At 40.8% G+C, this 19136-nt stretch overlaps 1 protein-coding gene across 2 annotated transcripts in view; it reads left to right on the forward strand.

Annotated features, from left to right (window-relative positions):
- LOC137645909 (uncharacterized) overlaps window positions 1-19136 on the forward strand; it is a 49633-nt gene that overhangs the window by 8369 nt on the left and 22128 nt on the right. For both annotated transcript variants that reach the window (XM_068378951.1, XM_068378952.1), the window contains exons 4-12: window positions 467-563; window positions 925-1077; window positions 3132-3273; window positions 3571-3692; window positions 5805-5916; window positions 7279-7385; window positions 7798-7932; window positions 8265-8407; window positions 8867-8999. In XM_068378951.1, the coding sequence (XP_068235052.1) occupies window positions 467-563; window positions 925-1077; window positions 3132-3273; window positions 3571-3692; window positions 5805-5916; window positions 7279-7385; window positions 7798-7932; window positions 8265-8407; window positions 8867-8999 (1144 nt within the window). The remainder of the gene's footprint in view (window positions 1-466; window positions 564-924; window positions 1078-3131; window positions 3274-3570; window positions 3693-5804; window positions 5917-7278; window positions 7386-7797; window positions 7933-8264; window positions 8408-8866; window positions 9000-19136) is intronic.

Below are 19136 nucleotides of genomic sequence, written 5' to 3' on the forward strand. Positions count from 1 at the left end.
CCCCCCCCCCCCCGTTTTTTGTAGGCTAGCTACTGTGGACTGCTTTAAGAATTACTGTATTTTTTATACTCTATATTTTCCTATACGTGTTTCTTGTATTGCAATTCCAAAAGTCCTACTTTCTTAAATCATAAATTCTATTAAAAAGTCTAGTTTTATGCACATTGCTCAACTTTAAGCTTTTCCGTTTATCCATCTTTCCCCAATAACTCTAATTATTATTATTATTATTATTATTATTATTATTATTATTATTATTATTATTATTATTATTATTATTATTATTATTATTATTATTATTATTATTATATAATTTTTTTTATGACGAGGATACTCCTCATTCCTGTGCAATTCAAGCTTCTATACATTATTTCATTGCATTGGCTTTTCCAAACAGATTTTTTCTTCCATTCAAGTTACAAATTTTCCTGATATTTTTCATATTTAATTAATTATAACTTTTTAGGCAGGAAAGGGGAAGCGAGTTCATCTTAGCTTTGATGATTTCGAAGTCACGCAAACACTCGGCTGCACTGGGGACTATCTTTTAATCTCCCCAACAGGTAATGTTGGTCATTTGTGTTTTTATTATTCCATACATTAATTTTTGTAATATACTTACTGTATAGCACTCAATTTGTGTAATTTCACATTTTGAAAAATAGTATATGAATTATTCCTAAGATTATTTTTGTTCATATATCTTTTGGTCATTTTCAAAGTATATTCTCCGCATGCTTGCAAACTGAATGTGATTCCTTAATCAATATACTCTCTACATCAGTAATTGAATTCAGGAAGACCCTATTCTTCATTATTTTCTGGAAAATAATCCTTAAAGTTCATTTTCATTCAATTCAAGAAATATTCTGGTTATTCTCTCGTCCATGTCATCTCGAGAGATAAAATCTTTTTGCTATCCAGGTTTACCAAATGACACATTGGCCACTAATCTCTGCGGCACGGATATACCTGGCACCTATGTGAGCGATATCGACACACTGTATGTGGAATTCAAATCCTCACCGGATGGGGATACGTGCAGAGGGTTTTCTGCCAAATACACCTTGGAGGAAGGTAAGGATTCCCCATTCTTTGTAAAACTGTACCTAGTAAGATAAAATGCTATTCGAGGCTTTAATTCCTGAGATGGAACGCTTAATGCACAGTGATTAGCTGGCTGTGGTGGATGATAACCATAAGGAAAATAGTATGGTGGTAGTATTGTCATCTCTAAAGCCATGATCTTTAAGTGTGTTAGCTAACTACTTGTGGATCTAGAACTCCGTCAGAGGAAAAGCCATATAGTGAGTTTCCTCTTAAGAGAGACCGAAACAGTCAGTCCCACATCCTAATGTTACTTTGTGGCCAATTATAAATGTCAGAGACTCACAATCTGTTGATTTTGAGATAGTCATTCTCACAGCTTAATTGTTTTCACTCATAATGGAACCTTATCGTCCTTGAACTAGGCATGGGATACTGGCTAGCCTCCAGCACAACTGCAGAATCATTATAAGCTGTTGCCAGGTCCTTATTAGTCTAGCTTGAGTGGAGAGGAAATTTTGGCGATGAGCATTTGTGTAACAGCCCAATGACTCGTACTTTCCATGCATTCTATCCCTTCCAGGATATGGAGGCCCTTTCTTTCCAGCATAGTATGTCTTTTCACATAGCATATCCATCCCTCTCAAGACCTAATATCCCGTAGGAAGCGCATCTGTATTATACTCTTTTCACTAATCTGTTGTCTTCCATTCTTTCCACTTGATCAAACCATCTCCAAATACTGGAATCCAACATTTCATCTAAGTTAAACTGTATCCTCAGCAGCCTAATGCACTCTTTATTTATTCTATTTATATACAATTCTACTGCAAATTTTTTTTCTAGGTTTATATATGCCACGTATGCTAATTTTTTTTTATCGTTTACTTCAAAATTCTCACAGAACTGTTTCATAACAAACACATGATCCCCACCTTATTTAATAGTTGTTGTGGTTGTTTACACCAACATTACTCTTGCTCTATCATTCTTATTATTTCAATTTTAATCCTATTGACACCTTCCCTGGTATACTAAGTGGCGTTGTACTCTATAATTTTGAGTTGCCCCTATTATTCTACTTTTGTACAATGAAGCAGTTATTCCTCTCACCCCATTCCTTTTAGACTTTCTCTTATCCAAACATACTGTACTTTGAAGTCTTGAAATCTTTGTCAGCCACTCGGTCGTCACGACATTGTATCATCTCGCTTGGAATCCAATTCCTTCCATCACCATTGTAATCCCCTTATGTATATACTCTGCAGTAATTTTCAGATGCATTCTTGGGCTTACAATAACCCTTTCACGTCTTTAATCATTCGGCTCAGCCTCTCTTCTATCACCCACATTCAATTAATCCCCAGAATGCTTACTCCATTGACTCGGGACTGCTTTCATATCCAGCAGCATCTCTCCACTTGCATCTTTTATTCTGAGATTAATTTGTTCATTTATCTGTCGGCATTTACTCTCGGTAAAATACCTTTTTATCCTATCTAAAGTTGTTGTTCCCTTTTTTTCTGGCTGATTTTGTTAAACCCCATCTGTGTCTCCAGTTTATTTCGGATTCCCCTGTCAATCCTCTTGTATGTCTGCTCCTACTCTTCTATCTTGCAACTTTACCACAATTACTCATTTTTTTCCCTTCAATTGTCGTTTTAATTTCCTCATCCCATAAAATATTTTTTTTCTCTTCCCTTTTATACTCAAAATTACTCCTGCTGACCATATAGAATTATTAAATACTGCCTATCTGCTCTTTCCTACATAAGTTTTTCCTAATGTGCTCTTTCCACTTCTTATCCAGCTCACATGTCATAATTACATTTGCAGACACATTTGCATAGTTTTGATACAAAGAAATATGGATAATGAGGAAAATATATCTGGAGGGAATTGTTAACTGGACATTACAGATAAAAAGATAATTTCACTTATGTTGAATTTAAAACTCTTATTCAAAATTCCAAAATATTAAGAGATCTCTAATATCTTTATTATTTCTATCATAAATCAGTGTCTATCATAAATCAGTGTAAGAAAATCTACTTGCTAATCACATTTAATCTTGATTTAAATAGTGGTTGTAACCTGTGGAGAAGAAGTATCTTTCCTGGAATTCGATTTTGAGAACCCGGAGTATCCCAATCCTACCATAAATGAGACCAAGCATTGTGAACTGACCATATCACACGAATGTGACGTCCCCATTTGCCAAGTGCGGTAAGCAAGTCTTTTGTATTTCAAGTTATGATTTTAATGCTAAACAGATTAATTAAAGTAGTTTAGTGTTTTCTTTATTGTTATTCTATCATTGTTTTGTAGTTTCCAGGATTCGCTTTTTTCTTTTTCTTTGCCTTTTTACCTAGTTTCCAGACTATTATCATAGTCTATTTAGTACTTCCCTTACATATTCATTATGTTTTGTTAACTTCTTTTTACTCTTCTTCAGCTATTCTCCAGAAATACTATGTATGATTGTGGAAAAGAAGTTTAATATAATTTTATATTTGGATCCAGATTGGACTTTGAGGAATTAGAACTGCAGCCTCCTGAATATGGAAATTGCGACCATGACCAGTTTATGGTTAGAGCCAATGAGCCAGTGCCGATACTGTGTGGAAGCAATCATGGTCAACATAGTAAGTCCTTGTTTTTTCTCTGAGAACTAGAATACAATATCTATATTTGAGTGTAAATTATACAGTACCTGGTATTTTATATGGATCAAGATTCAAAAATAAATAAAAATAAAAACTTTTTTTGACCTAAAATATCAATTTTTTATGGGTTGAAATTATTATAGCGAGTAAATGGGGGTGGGTCGGGAGAGAATAAATAATTTTCAAACTTTATATGAATGAAATTGAAAATATTTTCCATGAAATATTTTTCGTTTATTTAAAAGTGATTTGTATTAAAGAATTAGAAAAGCATCATACAAAGTGTCAGAGGATATCTATGGTATTACATCAGGAAGTGGTAGAGTGAGAGATGTATCAAAGTCAAAATGTCCATTGATAAATAAAAGGAAGAGAGCCTCCAGGCTCTGGCAAACGATAATGGGGAAATGTATGTATAGATATACTGGAAAAAGGCAGGTTACACAAGCAAAGATATATGAAAAAATAAGAATCCCAGAACAGAAACGTGAAAGAATTATTCTGTATAGCAAAGTAGCTGATTGAAAATTGAGTAGATGTGAAAATCCATATATAAATGATAAATTGAGAAATTATAGGAAAAAAAATTGTGGAATTGTATCAATAGAATTTTGAATATCTATTAAATTAAGAAAAGGAATATTCAATTGAGTATGTTGACATGACAAGGTGGAAGGGGACCAATATAGTGACATCGAAAAGAGGTCAGCCTTTGGAAAGAGGAAAAGTGAAGACTTGGAAAGATCAGAAATAACATGGATGGCAGTATCATGAGTGGCCAATTGGTATCACAGCAATAGCACAGAACATAAGATTGGGTATAGTACATTGGGCAAAACATACGGGAATATGGCTGGAGTGTGTTATGAAAATACAGTAGAGGTGAGGTGGAGCTGAGAAAAATAAAGAGGGAATTATCACTAGATTTATGTAAGAGTCAACGGCATGGCTAGTTTTATAATGAAGTAACCACAGGTGAAGTAGCATGCAGAAAAATAAGAGGTTATGCTAGATGTTTGTTGGAGGGCAGTCCATGTTAAGTAAGAGTAACCCATTAATAAACAAGCAAATGTTCACAGACAGGATCTCCGCTTTTCAATACAGCAGACATTTGGGTTTTTGCAATGAAGTTGGTAAGATTTAGAGAGATGTCACAACAAAGTGCCAGGTTTCATGGTCAGATTGATTTCGCAAGGTGCATTGCTATTAAGGGATTTCATAAAAGGTGTGGTGGTGTCTTTTTGGTAGAAAAGATCAGATCTGAAATATTTAAAAAGGAAAAGGAAGCACTCGATGAAAAATACTACTGGGTAATTATTTTCAAAACCCACCTGGGTAAGTTTTCTCGGTACTTGCATACATTTTCAAGTTTGAGATTAATTCCTAATTATCTTGAATCTTTACTTAACTTTAATTCTTTATTTATTTTCCAAAACTGCATGTATCTGATTTTCATAGTTTGTGAAAATTTTTAAAACTTTCAGAGGCTGTATAGATTGATAACTCGGAAACCGAGTTTGGTTAAGTAACAACAAAGGAAAAAAAAATTCCTTTGAAAAGTATTTGATATGGAAGTGCCTGAACACCAATATGTTAGAAGGCTAAAATAAAGAGAAAAGATGTAGACCTAGCTGGGGGACTTGCCCTGTTTAATATGATGTTCGAGAGAGAAAATAATGGAAATTCCTCACAAAACTCTGTTTAATACAGGGAAACTCGGTCGTAAAAACTTCAATGACCATTATGATTTAACAACAAACGTTAGGGATTAGTTGTTTATTAAACCACTCGGGTGGGCCAAGTCTCTCAAAATAGTACATAATTGGTAAACAACTGAAATAATGTGCAAAATATGGAGAATGTTTTTGTTATTATTATGGTTTTTAATGATAAAATCCTCGTTGTTCTATAGATACTGTATAATAAAAGCTTCGTGAATGTGTTATATAGATGTTTTAAAATAAAAGCTCTTTACTCAAGCTGACCAAACTTTTAATAAATCTTGCTATGGTTATTCATTTCTGTCGATGGCATTATATGAAGTTACAATTGTTATTATAACTACTGTACATGTTGTTATTCTCATTACAGTGTACGTTGATGTATCCGGTCGAGCAAGCACAAGCCTTCATGTTCTAACTACTCCCATCTTCCCCAAGCCCTACGGACATTACACGGATGAGGAAACTGGGGAGTCTCTTCCGTAAGTTTTTCATTTTGGGTCGGAAAGATTTCATAGAATTTAGTGGGACTTATTTGCTATCGATTATAAGAAAAGCAAATTTATGAAAATGTTGTTATTGATCAAGATATCCAGCATCAACTGCAGTAACCAATGATGCTGGTGTTAGTTTTAAAATACATTATGTAGAGTAGCCTATATTGTACAATCGTGATGTTTAGAAAAATTGAGATTATAGAAACAAGATATTTTGTTGATGACAAACTTTGTCATATACAGTATTTAGAATTGCCTCTGGCCTCATACCTACTTTTAACAGATCCCAAGTCAAAGGGACAAAACAATTTCCCAATATGTGTGATAAAAAAATCTCACTCAAAATATCTACATGAAAGTGGCATTTTCATAAAAAGCAGGTGTGTTGTTATACTTTCAAAGATGTATCACCACCCTGATATCACATTTAATCATGACAACTTTGTTCCGCCATACATCTATAGTAAAATATCTGATACCTGGCAAGGATTCATAGAACAAAAGTTTATATATCCTTCAAAGTCAAAAGAGTCAAGATCCCTCCAGTAATTTGTTAGCCTTTCCATTACCACCCATACCTACATGTGCAGTGACTGAAAATGGTACTTACATTCAAATTGTAAAACTATTGTAAAATTTTTAAAAACCAACAGGTGTTATCTAGTTTAAAGCAAAGTGAATCTGTTTAACATATTACATCAGTGAATAGGGTAAAATTTTGGTCATCTATTGTTGCTATTTGCCTATTACAGTTGAAATTCCATACATATTGCTGTAAAAATATAACTTAGAAGTGCACTTGTACAATAAAACTGCAATATACTCCAAACACCGGCTTTAGCCTACTGATCTTGAAACTCTCTAGCCTACAGACAAAATTTTCATGGAAGGGTTGCTAATATCTTTTAATAAGAAACTTCATTTTTCTATGTAAAAGTGAATATGTATCACTCTATGCCAATGAGATTTTGAAGATTTAAAGTGAGACTCGTAATTCTGTGTATAAAGTTCTTTTCACTAGGGGCAGTGTTAGTCTAAAAAGAGAGCTGGACAACTACCATTAACAATTAGAAGATTTACCATAACTAGGATCTATAAGCCCTTGTTTACCAATCTGATGCCAGTAGGGTTTACTATATCAATATTATTCAATCAGTTTAAGTTGGCTAACAAAAATTTTTCTCCGAGTCAGTTTTGAAAAAAAAATCTTGCCTCTACTAATTCAGGTGGATATTGATTCATACAAACTAAGAACCAAGATGGTAAAAACAATAGATGCATCTTTATTCCAATCTCAATTTATAAAGCAGAAAAATAATCATGATTTTTGCCTGTTTTTATTTGCAGAATTGATTACAAATTCGAGGTGGAAAATAATCGCCGATGGAAAATCAGAGTCAATCAGATTCCTTGCGATTGTACTTATGATCATCTCCAGACTTCTACTCCAAGAGGTAAAAACCTTCAATCATTGCATGTTGAAGTATGAATAGCGTATTATTCTAGTCCATTCTTTTTTTTTTTTTTTTTTTTTTTTTTTTGCCCATTGAATTTTTTTTCTAGCTAAAACTGGGGACATAGGTTTATTTGACAGAATTTATTTCGATTCATAGTACCACTTTATTCTTCAAGCCATTCCTTGAAATAGATTGTATATGATTTGAAATATTTTCATCAACCACATACAGTACATGCTATGTAAAAGTTTGTACAGTATAGTAGGCTATAATTGTACAAATTAATAAACCATTAAAGCCTTTTTTTGTGGTGCATGCATTTTCTTAAAATCTTTGGTACAAAAGATTGCTACCTTAGATTTTCATGCCACAAAAAGATTACAGCATTAAGCTAAGTTTCCTCTTAAAGCTCCAACAGGGTGTCTCCAATACCATGTGGGTGTACGCGAGACCATAAAGAGCTTCAACTTTGACGGCACAAAGTTGGACTACAACCCATGCTGGAATGGCACCGAGATTGACTGTGGGAAACGAGTCTGGACTGGTAAGTAAAACCGTAGTCGACAATAAATGAGTAAATCGACATAGTTACATAAACACAGTAAAAGGACTTTTGAAAAAGGTGCTCAGGCTTAGGCTATTTGAATATTTTATGACTAGCAATAAATCTGTTAAATAAGAAAAAATGTAGTTATAAAACCTTATAAATCACACATTTTTCCCAATGGATTTTTTATTGTGAAAAACAAATTATAAATGGTAAATATTATAAGATTGTTTGCATTAATAAAAATTAGTTGAAAATTTCCATAATTTTGTTCAGGTTTGCATTCCAACTTAACCACATCTGTAATTACGTGGTACTTTTGTTTGCAGGTCATCTCAACAACCTCGACTACCACGTGTGTGTGAAGGGGGCGGAAGGATATTGTGGTGTCATGTACAAACCTACAAGCTCAGAGTCCTTCTTGCTCACTGGTCAAGTAAAGTACAACGAGACTGTGGATGGGACCAATCTGGTATGTCTTCTTTGATCAGATAAGTTGTCTTGAGCTTGAATGGACATACCCTACATTATGGTAGCTTGAACGCCGATACCATACATACTATAACCAATCGATTGACCATATGTTGTATCGTTGTTATATTAAATTGAACGCGGCAAAGGCTGTTTATAAATTATCTATATGAAGATTATCTTCTAGTCAGCCCAACTAAAATAATTTAGTTGGGCATTTGAAGATGATGGTTGTGTAGTTTCATGAAAAATTGGGGGAAATCTGTTTGTGTGATAGTTGAAGTTTTCTTTGATTTTTTATGCTGGAATTAAAGTTTCCAATTCCAGATTAAATCTTATATTAACAATGTAGAAAATTTTATAAAGAAATTTATTAATTTTACATTAAATCTACTGACATTTCTCATGAAATACAATTTCAACCATATATAAAGTCCCTGAAATAAAATGTTTATTTCAGTTTGGGTATCAAGGATGCCAGGCTGATTATATTGTTGTGCCTAAAAGTCGCACCCCAGGTGATAATGATCCATGGACCCATGATCGTTTCTGTGGCACTGCCATTGGTAACTACGTTATTGGACCCATTGTCAGTAAGTCTATCTTATGATTCTAAGAATATATTGATGACTGGAACTAGTTACAATAATTTTGTTAAATATGCTTTTTTTTTTATGAAAAGGAACTTTCAAATTCAGTAATTAAGGGATATAGATCAAACCTTGATTCTGTACCATTATCTGGGATTATATCTATACATTTTTTATAGTGGATATATTTTGTGTTATTATCTTTGAAAGGCCTACAGGAGTCAGGTCTATATTTTTGGTATTTGTATGTACTTATATACAGTATTTGAACTGTTGAAAATCTTTCCCTCAAAGATTTCACTGCTAAAACACTTTTCCTATTGGCATTGGCTTCTGGCAAAAGCGCAAAAAACTAAACTCCATCTTTTGAAGTATACTATAGAGAGCACAAATTTGTTTTATGATTAAACTCTCCTGATGTTAATATTACCTGTGCTCAAAGCAGTTTCAATGTCTACCCAAAAATAAAAAATTCCTCTTCTCTCCCCTTGCAAAATGCCTCTTACTCTGGGAATTAGTTGAGGATATAACGGATTTTGAGCGAAGCGAAAAATCTATTTTTGGGTGAGATAGCCATGGCGTCCTGATGGAAGGTTCCTGTTTGGTAGCTTCCTTGGGTATAAGACTACTAAGATATTCCCAGAGAATTTAACCACAGGTTATCACAGAATTCTAACTTCTGGAGCGAGTATCTCAAAGGTTTCCCTTTAAGACATCGTAATACAACAGGGGACACGCATGTCTGAACGTGCCACATAGCTATCTTCACCCCGAACAGAGTTAATGCTTCGGTGTGTAAGGGCTGAGAATAGCTGGGAGCCGTTCCACAGCTAATCTCACTCGTGGCTACTACTGATACTCGAGACGTAAACAAACGGACGCCATTGCTCTGATGACGTCACGCCCGTCTTCATCCTGAAGCCAGTTGCTGCCCATCACCATGATACAATTGTGTAGGGTGGGAACAAAACTGGACGAAGTAGTAGGGAGGGTCCATCAGGACGCCATGGCTATCTCACCCAAAAATAGATTTTTCGCTTCGCTCAAAATCCGTTTTTTGGGCTCAAGCCATGGCGTCCTGATGGAAGAGTACCAGAGAATCAATGTATCGTGGTAGATTTTCCCCCAGTGTTAAGTGCCTAGGCATTGACAAAACAGCAAAGTAATCTTAGGTAAAGAACCATAGGAACGAAGTATCCTGCCCCCCATTGGTAGGAAGTTCCCATGGGCTATGCCGACGTCAAAGTGGTATTGAAGGGCTATTCATCCTGACAGAAGAACTTGAAGAACTTAGAGATGAAGCAGAATGTTTGATATTTGTATAGGAACATTCTGAATTAGACCAGTGGTGGTTGGGCACTGTGTATAGAGTTCATCTCTTGGTTATCAGAAGTAAGTATTCGTGTAGGAACCTTACTGAGACAGGGTGAATATAATTTAGGATTAGACATCTTAAATTCTTCATGACCATAAGAAAGGAGGAATAAATAAAACTATGACAGTATGTATTTCATAGTAGGTAGGAGCTGAAAGAGACGCATAAGTAATAAAATAGAAATTTTATTTCACAATGCAGAAATTAAATAATTTACAGCAAAAGTAAAGTTCATTTACAGTAATAATAATGTACATAGAAATAAAGGCTTGCTCTTGAATCTGAAAAGGAATTTCAGGATTAGTAGGTACTCGTTCTCGAGGAACGCAAGTCTTTAAACAACACATCATGCTCAAGGCATGCGGCACTTGTGTGACACTATGACATTTCACCTGGGATAAGAACAGTTATAAAAGCACTAAGTGTTTTTAGACATCACTATGAATCGCTCGAGGGTCAACATAGGCACCCGAAGAGTTAGAGTCCCAAGTAACTCGCTGTTCTACGCAGAGTTAGGTGCAGGTTTCATAACACTACCTGCGGCTACCACAAAATGTTTGACTTCGTGCACTTGTTTCGCATAATGTTTATAGAAAACTCGCGAGGACTTCCAGCCCGTAAAATTTTTAAGGCTTTCAAAGTCCATGCTCTGAAAGAAGTTCAGAGAAGATGCCACTTTTCTAGGATCATGACCAGCGGGTGTACTGTTCGGATCCGCTCTGCGAATGAAGTAGGTGATTTTCGCTCTTAATTGTTTCAGTGACAGGTCGCTGCCCGATGTTTCTCCTTTGAAGAGTTGGCCTCCACCAAAGTTCGAAGTTCTGCGAAGATAGACCTTGAGACTCTCTACTGGACATAGAGAGACATCCTCCTTCAGGGGGCATATTCTCCAAGGGCCCCATCTTTTGGTGGGTAATTCGTTTTTGGCGAGAAACGTCGGATCAGGGGAGAGGGTCACTTCTCCTGAATCGGCAAACAGGATGTGTCCCTCTTCTCTTGATAATGCCACTATTTCGCTGACTCGGGCTCCCGAAGCGAGAGCAAATAAAAATATAACTTTCTGAGTCAGATCCTTGAGGGGGCATGAATCGTTGTCCAAGTTGGAGGCGAAATGGAGTACCTTGTCTAGTGACCAGGAGATCGGTTTCGGAGGGGGTGCTGGGCGTAGGCGAGCACATGCTTTTGGTAATTTGTTAAAGATGTCGTTGGACAGATCAATTTGGAAAGCATATAGAATTGGTCTAGTCAAGGCCGATTTGCAGGTTGAAATCGTATTGGCTGCTAATCCTTGTCCATGAAGGTGAATGAAGAAGGACATACAGAAATCAATGGTGATTTCTTTAGGATTTTTTGTCTTGACAAAGGAGACCCATTTCCTCCAGGATGATTCATATTGCCGTCTCGTGGATTCGGTCTTGTATTCCTCTAGGAAGTCTAGACTTTTCTTCGAGATCCCAAACCTCTTCTTTGCGGCAAGGGAGAGAAAATCATGAGATGAAGGTCCTTGATTTTCGATGATGAAGCGAAGACAGTCGACTTCTGTACTTGTTGAGAGAGAACTGGGCCCGGGAGAGGGATCAGCTTGGGCTGCAGCTCCAGGACCAGGGGGGTACCAGTTGCTCCGGGGCCACTTGGGAGCCACTAGGGCCGCTGTCCCTTTGAAGGTTCTCAGTTTGGAGAGGACTTTCAACAGAAGGTTGGTGGGAGGGAACAGGTATATCTTGGACCATCTGTTCCAGTCCAGTGACATGGCGTCCACCGCTTCTGCTTTGGGGTCCTCGTACGGGGCTACGTACAGAGGAAGTTGATTGTTGTCGCTCGTTGCAAAGAGATCTATCTGAAGTTCTGGGACTTGATGAGAGATGAAGGAGAACGATCTTGCGTCTAGAGACCATTCCGACTCTATCGGGTTTGTCCGAGATAGAGCATCCGCTGTCACATTGCGGAAACCTTGTAGGTGAACTGCAGACAGGTGCCATTTCTTCTTCTCCGCCAGACGGAAGATTGGGAGAAGCACCTGATTTATCTGGGGCGATCTTGAGCCTTGGCGATTGAGACAACGAACTACCACCGAGTTGTCTAGGGTTAGACGGATGTGGATCGAGGGCGGCGGGGATAACTTTTTCAGAGTTAGAAGGACCGCCATGGCCTCCAAGATGTTTATGTGGAACGTCTTGAATAGTGGAGACCAGGTCCCTTGAGCCTGTTTCAGGTGGGAGTGACCTCCCCAGCCTTCCAGTGAGGCATCCGTGTGGATGTTGAGTGATGGAGGAGGGTGTTGGAGAGGAATGGACCTTTTCAGGGCCTTTGCTTCCGACCACGGCTTTAGGAGGCGTCGAAGTCTGTTTGGAAGCAGTCTCTTGAGGTCTCTTCGAGCGATGGATGCCGAGCGTCTCCAGACTCCCGCGGCATCCTTTAGCTGTGCACGAAGCACTGGGTTTGTCACTGAGGCGAATTGTAGAGAGCCTAGAACTCGTTCCTGCTGTCGTCTTGAAATGCGTTTGGATTTCAGTAGTCGCTTGACAGACCCTGCTATTTCCTTCCTTTTCTTCTGGGGGATGGAAAGGCGGTGTGACTGAAGATTCCAGTGGATTCCCAACCACTGAAACTTCTGAGCTGGAGAGAGGCGAGATTTCTTCTCGTTGATCTTGAATCCCAGGTGTTCTAGGTACTGGGTAACTTCGTTGCAAGACTTTGCACACTCTTCGGGCGATGGAGCCCAGACTAGCCAGTCGTCGAGGTAGGCCATCACCTGGACGTTTCTTAGGCGGAGCTGTTGTACTATGGCATCCGCCAGTTTTGTGAAGATCCGAGGGGCCACATTGAGGCCGAATGGCATGGCCCGGAAGGCGTAGCTTTTCCTTTGGAGTTGAAATCCTAGGTAGGAGGAAGCGTGATGGTTCATTGGAATGTGCCAATAGGCATCCGCCAGGTCTATAGAGACCGTGTAGGAACCTTGAGGCAGAAGGGTCCTTATTTGTTGAAGCGTCAGCATCTTGAATTTGTTGTTCTCTATGAACTTGTTGAGGGGGGATAAGTCCAGAATGACTCTGAGTTTGTCTGAGTCCTTCTTGGGAACGCAAAACAGTCTCCCTTGGAACCTGGTGGACTTTACCTTCCTTATCACCTTCTTGTTCAAGAGGTCTAGAACATATTCTTCCAGAAGGGGGGTCGATTGCTGGAAGAACCGCTGGAAGATTGGGGGTGGTTGCGTCCAACTCCAGCCTAGACCGTTCTTGATGATGCTGTGTGCCCAGGGATCGAAGGTCCAACGATCCTGGAATTGGCGGAGTCTTCCTCCCACCGGAAGCACTTCATTGCTTCTGGTGTCCCGAGGACTTGTTGCCTCGGCTGCTAGCTCCCTTTCCTCCTCTACCTCTGGAGGGACGACGAGATGCGTCTCTGCTTGCACCCCTGAACGAGCCTCTACCTTTGGCATGAAAGGTAGTGGATGGTTGCTCAAAGGCAGGGGTGAAGACCGGTGACTGTGACAACACCGGTTGGGGGACCAATTGAAAGGTCTGTTGTGGTTGGGCAACCACTTGGGAGGTAGCGGGTCCCGGAAACTGACGTCGTTGTTGACGTTGTTGGGGTTTTGGCTTTTGAGGTTTCCTCTTAGGCTGAGGTCCATCGTCCTGAGAGGGTTTCCTTTTTCTGGACATGCCCCACTTGTGGAGAAGGTTCCTATTCTCCGTGGCGTCTCTGTCAGTTATTTCCTTGACAAGGTCAGAAGGAAACAGGTGCTTTCCCCAGATGTTGGAGGAAATCAGCCTCCGGGGTTCGTGTTTCACGGTGGCACCGGCAAACACGAATTCACGACAGGCTCTACGAGCCTTAATGAAATGGTACAAGTCCTTCATTACTGTCAGTAAGTGGGATTTGGCTAGTACCATGTAGTGATCTGGTACTCTTGTGTCACAGGCCATCACTTCCAGTTGGACTTGATGAGAAAGAGATGCCGCAAGCCTCTCCTTCGTGTCTTGTTCCCGGCGAAGGAGGTGATCGTTGAGCTTAGGAAGGTCTTCATTAAACTGACGTCCGGCGACGTCAGGATCGAGCCTTCCCACGACGAAAGTATGCTGAACATCTTTCCAGTGTCGAGCGTCAGGGGGGGTCACGATGGAGAAGGGTCTGCACTCCTCCAGTGCAGGGCAGGGTTTCCCTTCTTCCGCCGCTTTAAGGCATGCAGCTAAGGCCTTTTCCAAGAAAGGAAGAACCGCAGTGTCAGGTGCAACGTACGTAGGATGCTTCTTGCTCAAAGCCGGAAGCTTAGAGCAGGTAAAGCCCCTACTCTTAAATGCGGAGGCTAGCATAGCCTGGGCCTTTGCGAGATCGAACACTATCTCTTCTTTAGGTTCGGTCTCTTCCTTCGAGGCAGGTTCGGAACGAAGCCGGACGTAACAGTCCGGGTAGGCCTCGAAGCTTGGGAAGAACTCCACATCTTCCAACGGGACCGTGCCGATCTTGTCACTAACAAAGATCCTGCCGGTCGCAATAACCATATGCTCTGCATACCTCCACGGATTGGCATGAGAGCAAGCGGGGAGATCCTTGACCGAAATCTTCTTCGGTTCTCTGGATCCAATCATCGACCTGATGGACTCCTGGTTCTCCTTCAGCCTGTCGTCCATGACGGCTCTAATCAGCCGGATCAGTTCTTGGGTAGAAGAGGAAGGATCCGGAGTCGAGGAGGTAGACGGAATGGACATTTCCGTCGGTGTAGGAGTAGGAGGAGGGATGGACGAGGGAGCAGCTTCAAGCTCCGACTCGGTGTATTCCACCTTGTCTTCGTCCTCTTCGGCTCCTTGAGCCATAAGCGTCTTCTCCGTGTCTTCCGAGACGTCTGAGATCTGTTCATCATCCTCGGAATCTAAACGACACTCGTGCATGGACTGAGCCATGACCACATCAGGTTCCACCGTAATTTGGACAGTGGGGATTGCTTCTTTTGGTACCACTGAGTCAGGGGAGGCCTTAGGGAACAACAGGGACCTCAGTTCTTCGGTGGCCAGGTACGGTCCAGTAGCATTTTTCTGAAAGCCACGCACCCACTTGCGCAGCTTTTCACGAGAAATGTCTCTAACCTCCGCTGAGGGAGGGTTATGGAAGGCCTCAACTAAGTGGGCCTGGCAGACCGTACAATCCAGTGGATTCCAGAACTTCAAATCCCCTTTCTTGTCTGCACAAGGGGCGTGAGTCCTGCAAGCCGTATGCCCGTAAAACTGCGGGCGTTTCACAGCGCAGAAGGCGAAGTCACACTTCATCTGCTCCTCCTGTGGAAGAAAGAGAAAATGAGTATGGGGGAGTCATAAGAATGGCTCTTAAACTAAGTTAATATTAATCATTAATTTTAACTTAAAGAAGGTGTGATGCATAGAGAATGAAAACAGTAAAGGAGAACATGCTCCATGCATCTCGCCCGGCTGGTTACCATAAGCTTGGTCCTCGGATACTCCAAATGACCGAGATCATTGGATATAGTTTCCTAGAATTCCTCGTATTTTGGAATTCCATGGAAAACCAAGGACAAGATTGGGATCGAATTCATTCGGTTCCCAGTTAGGAGCCAGAAGGCCTCATTAAAGGGTAACTGCTTCTGGCAACCAGCCGCGCTAAGATGCACATAGCATGCTGGAATTAGAAGAATGCAAAGAGACAGCATGATCACTAACAGAGCAGTACTAGGTACTGATCTTAATAGCAGAAGCAGCTTATCTGTTTGCCATATAGGGCTATCCTAGTCTTATGATAGCTACAGTAAGGGGGTGCAAGTATTCTTGACGCCTCCGGGGCATCCGGCAAGCCGCCGGCATGCCGGAGCTCGCTACAGCATAGATTCTGGCATTAGAACAGACAATTTTCAAAAGTCAGTTAGATACCAGGATGGCGGCCGCCGGCACAACGGCGGCACGCCGGCAGGAAGCGGCGGCTCCGGCAGTCGGAGGATGCCAGGTTGGTGACTGGGATAAGGATGGTAAAGGTAGTATCGGGTTGCCGGCAGTATATGCCGGCACTCCGGTGATCGACCGGCAAGCGGACGATTAGATAGGAGTAGGAGAGCCGCCGGTAGTAGCCGGCGGCAGCCGGCAGTCCCTCGGTACACGGGGGGCTGGCGGCAAGGGTAGGGAAGTCACCAAGAAGGAGGCAGGTATTGCCGACAGTAGAGGCGGCAAGAGACCGGCACCCGGATAGATAGAGAGACAGGGGGAGGGGGGAAAGGGATGCAGGAAGTACCGTCAGGGTTCCAGACATCCCTCCCCCTCCCTGAGGGGGTGTACCCATGATAGAGGCAGGCTCTAACGTCCATGAGCAGGGGTCACTAGGGACCGGGAGCTAGGTAGCCCAAGGGAGGGCTAGGGAACACCCAAGAGGGGGGGGGGGGAGACTCCCATATGCAGAACTATACTAGTAACTAACCTTATAGGACACTATGAAGGTATATGTACCAGAGTGGACTGCACAAGGAAGCTCGGGTAGCCCTACTCATCCACCCTAAGGAGGAGTTGTAGGACAGGGGACAGATGAGTATAAACTAACCTAAGCATAGGCTAGGCTATACAAGAGATAGGTGGGGAGGGAGAAGAGAGAAGTCTTCCCAGGAAGGGTTTCTGTACCAGAGCGGCCACTAAGGGAAGGGAGGACACTCCCTAACCTAAGATCAGGCTGATCGGCTAAAACGGCGCAAGAGTACAGTTTCAGCATGGAACAGAGAAACCTTCCTAACCCGACCTAGAACAGGGCTAAAAGTCCTGAACTAGGCAAGGAAGAAGACATATCGCTATCGCAGGAAAGTCATAGACTATCCTAGCCATAGAGGTAGGCTAGCCTAACCTCACTCTCAGACGCAATCCTAAAGGGGGTTCATTCCTTTAGGGAGGACCGAGAGGCGATATATACTCTATTAGACAATTAATCCCTTTACTCAGAAAAGGGATCAAGGCTAAATAGAGGGAATGCCAAGGCAGGGGATGAAGGAAGCATATAGGGGTCCTAATATTAGGTTAGGCTAGAAAGAATCACTGACTAGCCTATCCCCTATATGGTCCCTGAAGGCGAAAACATTTGCATCACTGTCAAAAGTATTGTAAAATAATAATGCCACTATCTTCATAACTTAGTCTAGGATCACTAATAAATCATGCATGAACACTTGTATGTAGGCTCCTGGCCTGGGGGCTATAGTAGCCGACTGGTATGAGGTCAATCGATGACCGATAAAAAGCGTCTAAACACGATATAAAAGTTCCTAGCTATGAAGACTAAATAAACTAATGTATTCGATTAGTATATAATGCCGGAAGCGTTGTTGTGGCTAACTAAATAAGACATGCAAAACAACAACGACGCCATAAAATGGTGGGTCCGGTAGAGGCACAGCTCTGCCACAAAACATCAATTATTTCGCAAAATAATATTTACTTTACGGCCAGAGCTTAATTAAACAATACTGGAACCTTGTACTCAACTTTCCAGAAGAAGGCGAGGCTGAAGGTAACGACATAGCGAAGATGCAAAGCGATAAAGATAACACAGGGAAAATCCGTCTAAGTAGGGCAGCTACTAAACAAAGGATGAAGACGGGCGTGACGTCATCAAAGCAATGGCGTCCGTTTGTTTACGTCTCGAGTATCAGTAGTAGCCACGAGTGAGATTAGCTGTGGAACGGCTCCCAGCTATTCTCAGCCCTTACACACCGAAGCATTAACTCTGTTCGGGGTGAAGATAGCTATGTGGCACGTTCAGACATGCGTGTCCCCTGTTGTATTACGATGTCTTAAAGGGAAACCTTTGAGATACTCGCTCCAGAAGTTAGAATTCTGTGATAACCTGTGGTTAAATTCTCTGGGAATATCTTAGTAGTCTTATACCCAAGGAAGCTACCAAACAGGAACCTTCCATCAGGACGCCATGGCTTGAGCCCAAAAAACATATTATTTACTTCCTACTCTTCAGTGTTCTCATTACTGGTGTCTAAATAATAGGTCTTTACTGTATTTCACCCTGCAATTCAAATTGATTAACAGTACAGTACAGTATTTCCTGTGTAACAATGCGGTTACAATCTTCCTGATTTTGTGCAACTTAAATGTGCACTGGCTAGTGGCTGTAGTGTTGTGGGTTTTTTTATGAGGAATGCTGTTCACTGCCATTCACTTTTCTTTTGAAGTTATGTCAGCTCTTAGTTGACTACTTTGATTAAAAAACGGATTTTGACGTAGGAAAAATCTATTTTTGGGTGAGATAGCCGTGTTGTCCTGACGGAAGGTCCCTTCGTCAGCTTCCTACTGATAATATTTCTGCGAGCGATATTACAAGAGAATTACCGTCAGGTATCACAGGGTTCTAACTCCCAGAATGACTATCCTAAGATACAGTGTATAATCAGGGACGTATCTGTAGATAACCATAGATATCTGCACCCCTAATTGACTTAACTCAGTCTAGGAAACTAGGGGAAAGGATAAGAGAGGAGCAGTTACATATCCCCTTCACCCATGGTACCCCGGTATGTCCCTGAACGCATTATTCCTTTGTTCGCAGCATTTCTACGTGTACGCAGTTTATCAAGTGCTCCTTATCTCGGCTTTTTTTGAGTAATTTCTTGTATGATGGCTTCCCTTTCATCGTCAAAGTTGAGTACCCTCTTCTTTTACAGTTTTGAGTTAGCTGTAGGAGTTTTAGATCGTTTCGGAGAGTGGTTATTTAACTTTTTAGGCGTTGTGGGAGCCAGGCGCTCAAGAGTCCAGCTAGCCTTTGGGCGCCGT

The sequence above is a fragment of the Palaemon carinicauda genome, chromosome 8 (genome assembly GCF_036898095.1).
Source record: "Palaemon carinicauda isolate YSFRI2023 chromosome 8, ASM3689809v2, whole genome shotgun sequence".
Lineage (NCBI taxonomy): Eukaryota > Metazoa > Arthropoda > Malacostraca > Decapoda > Palaemonidae > Palaemon > Palaemon carinicauda.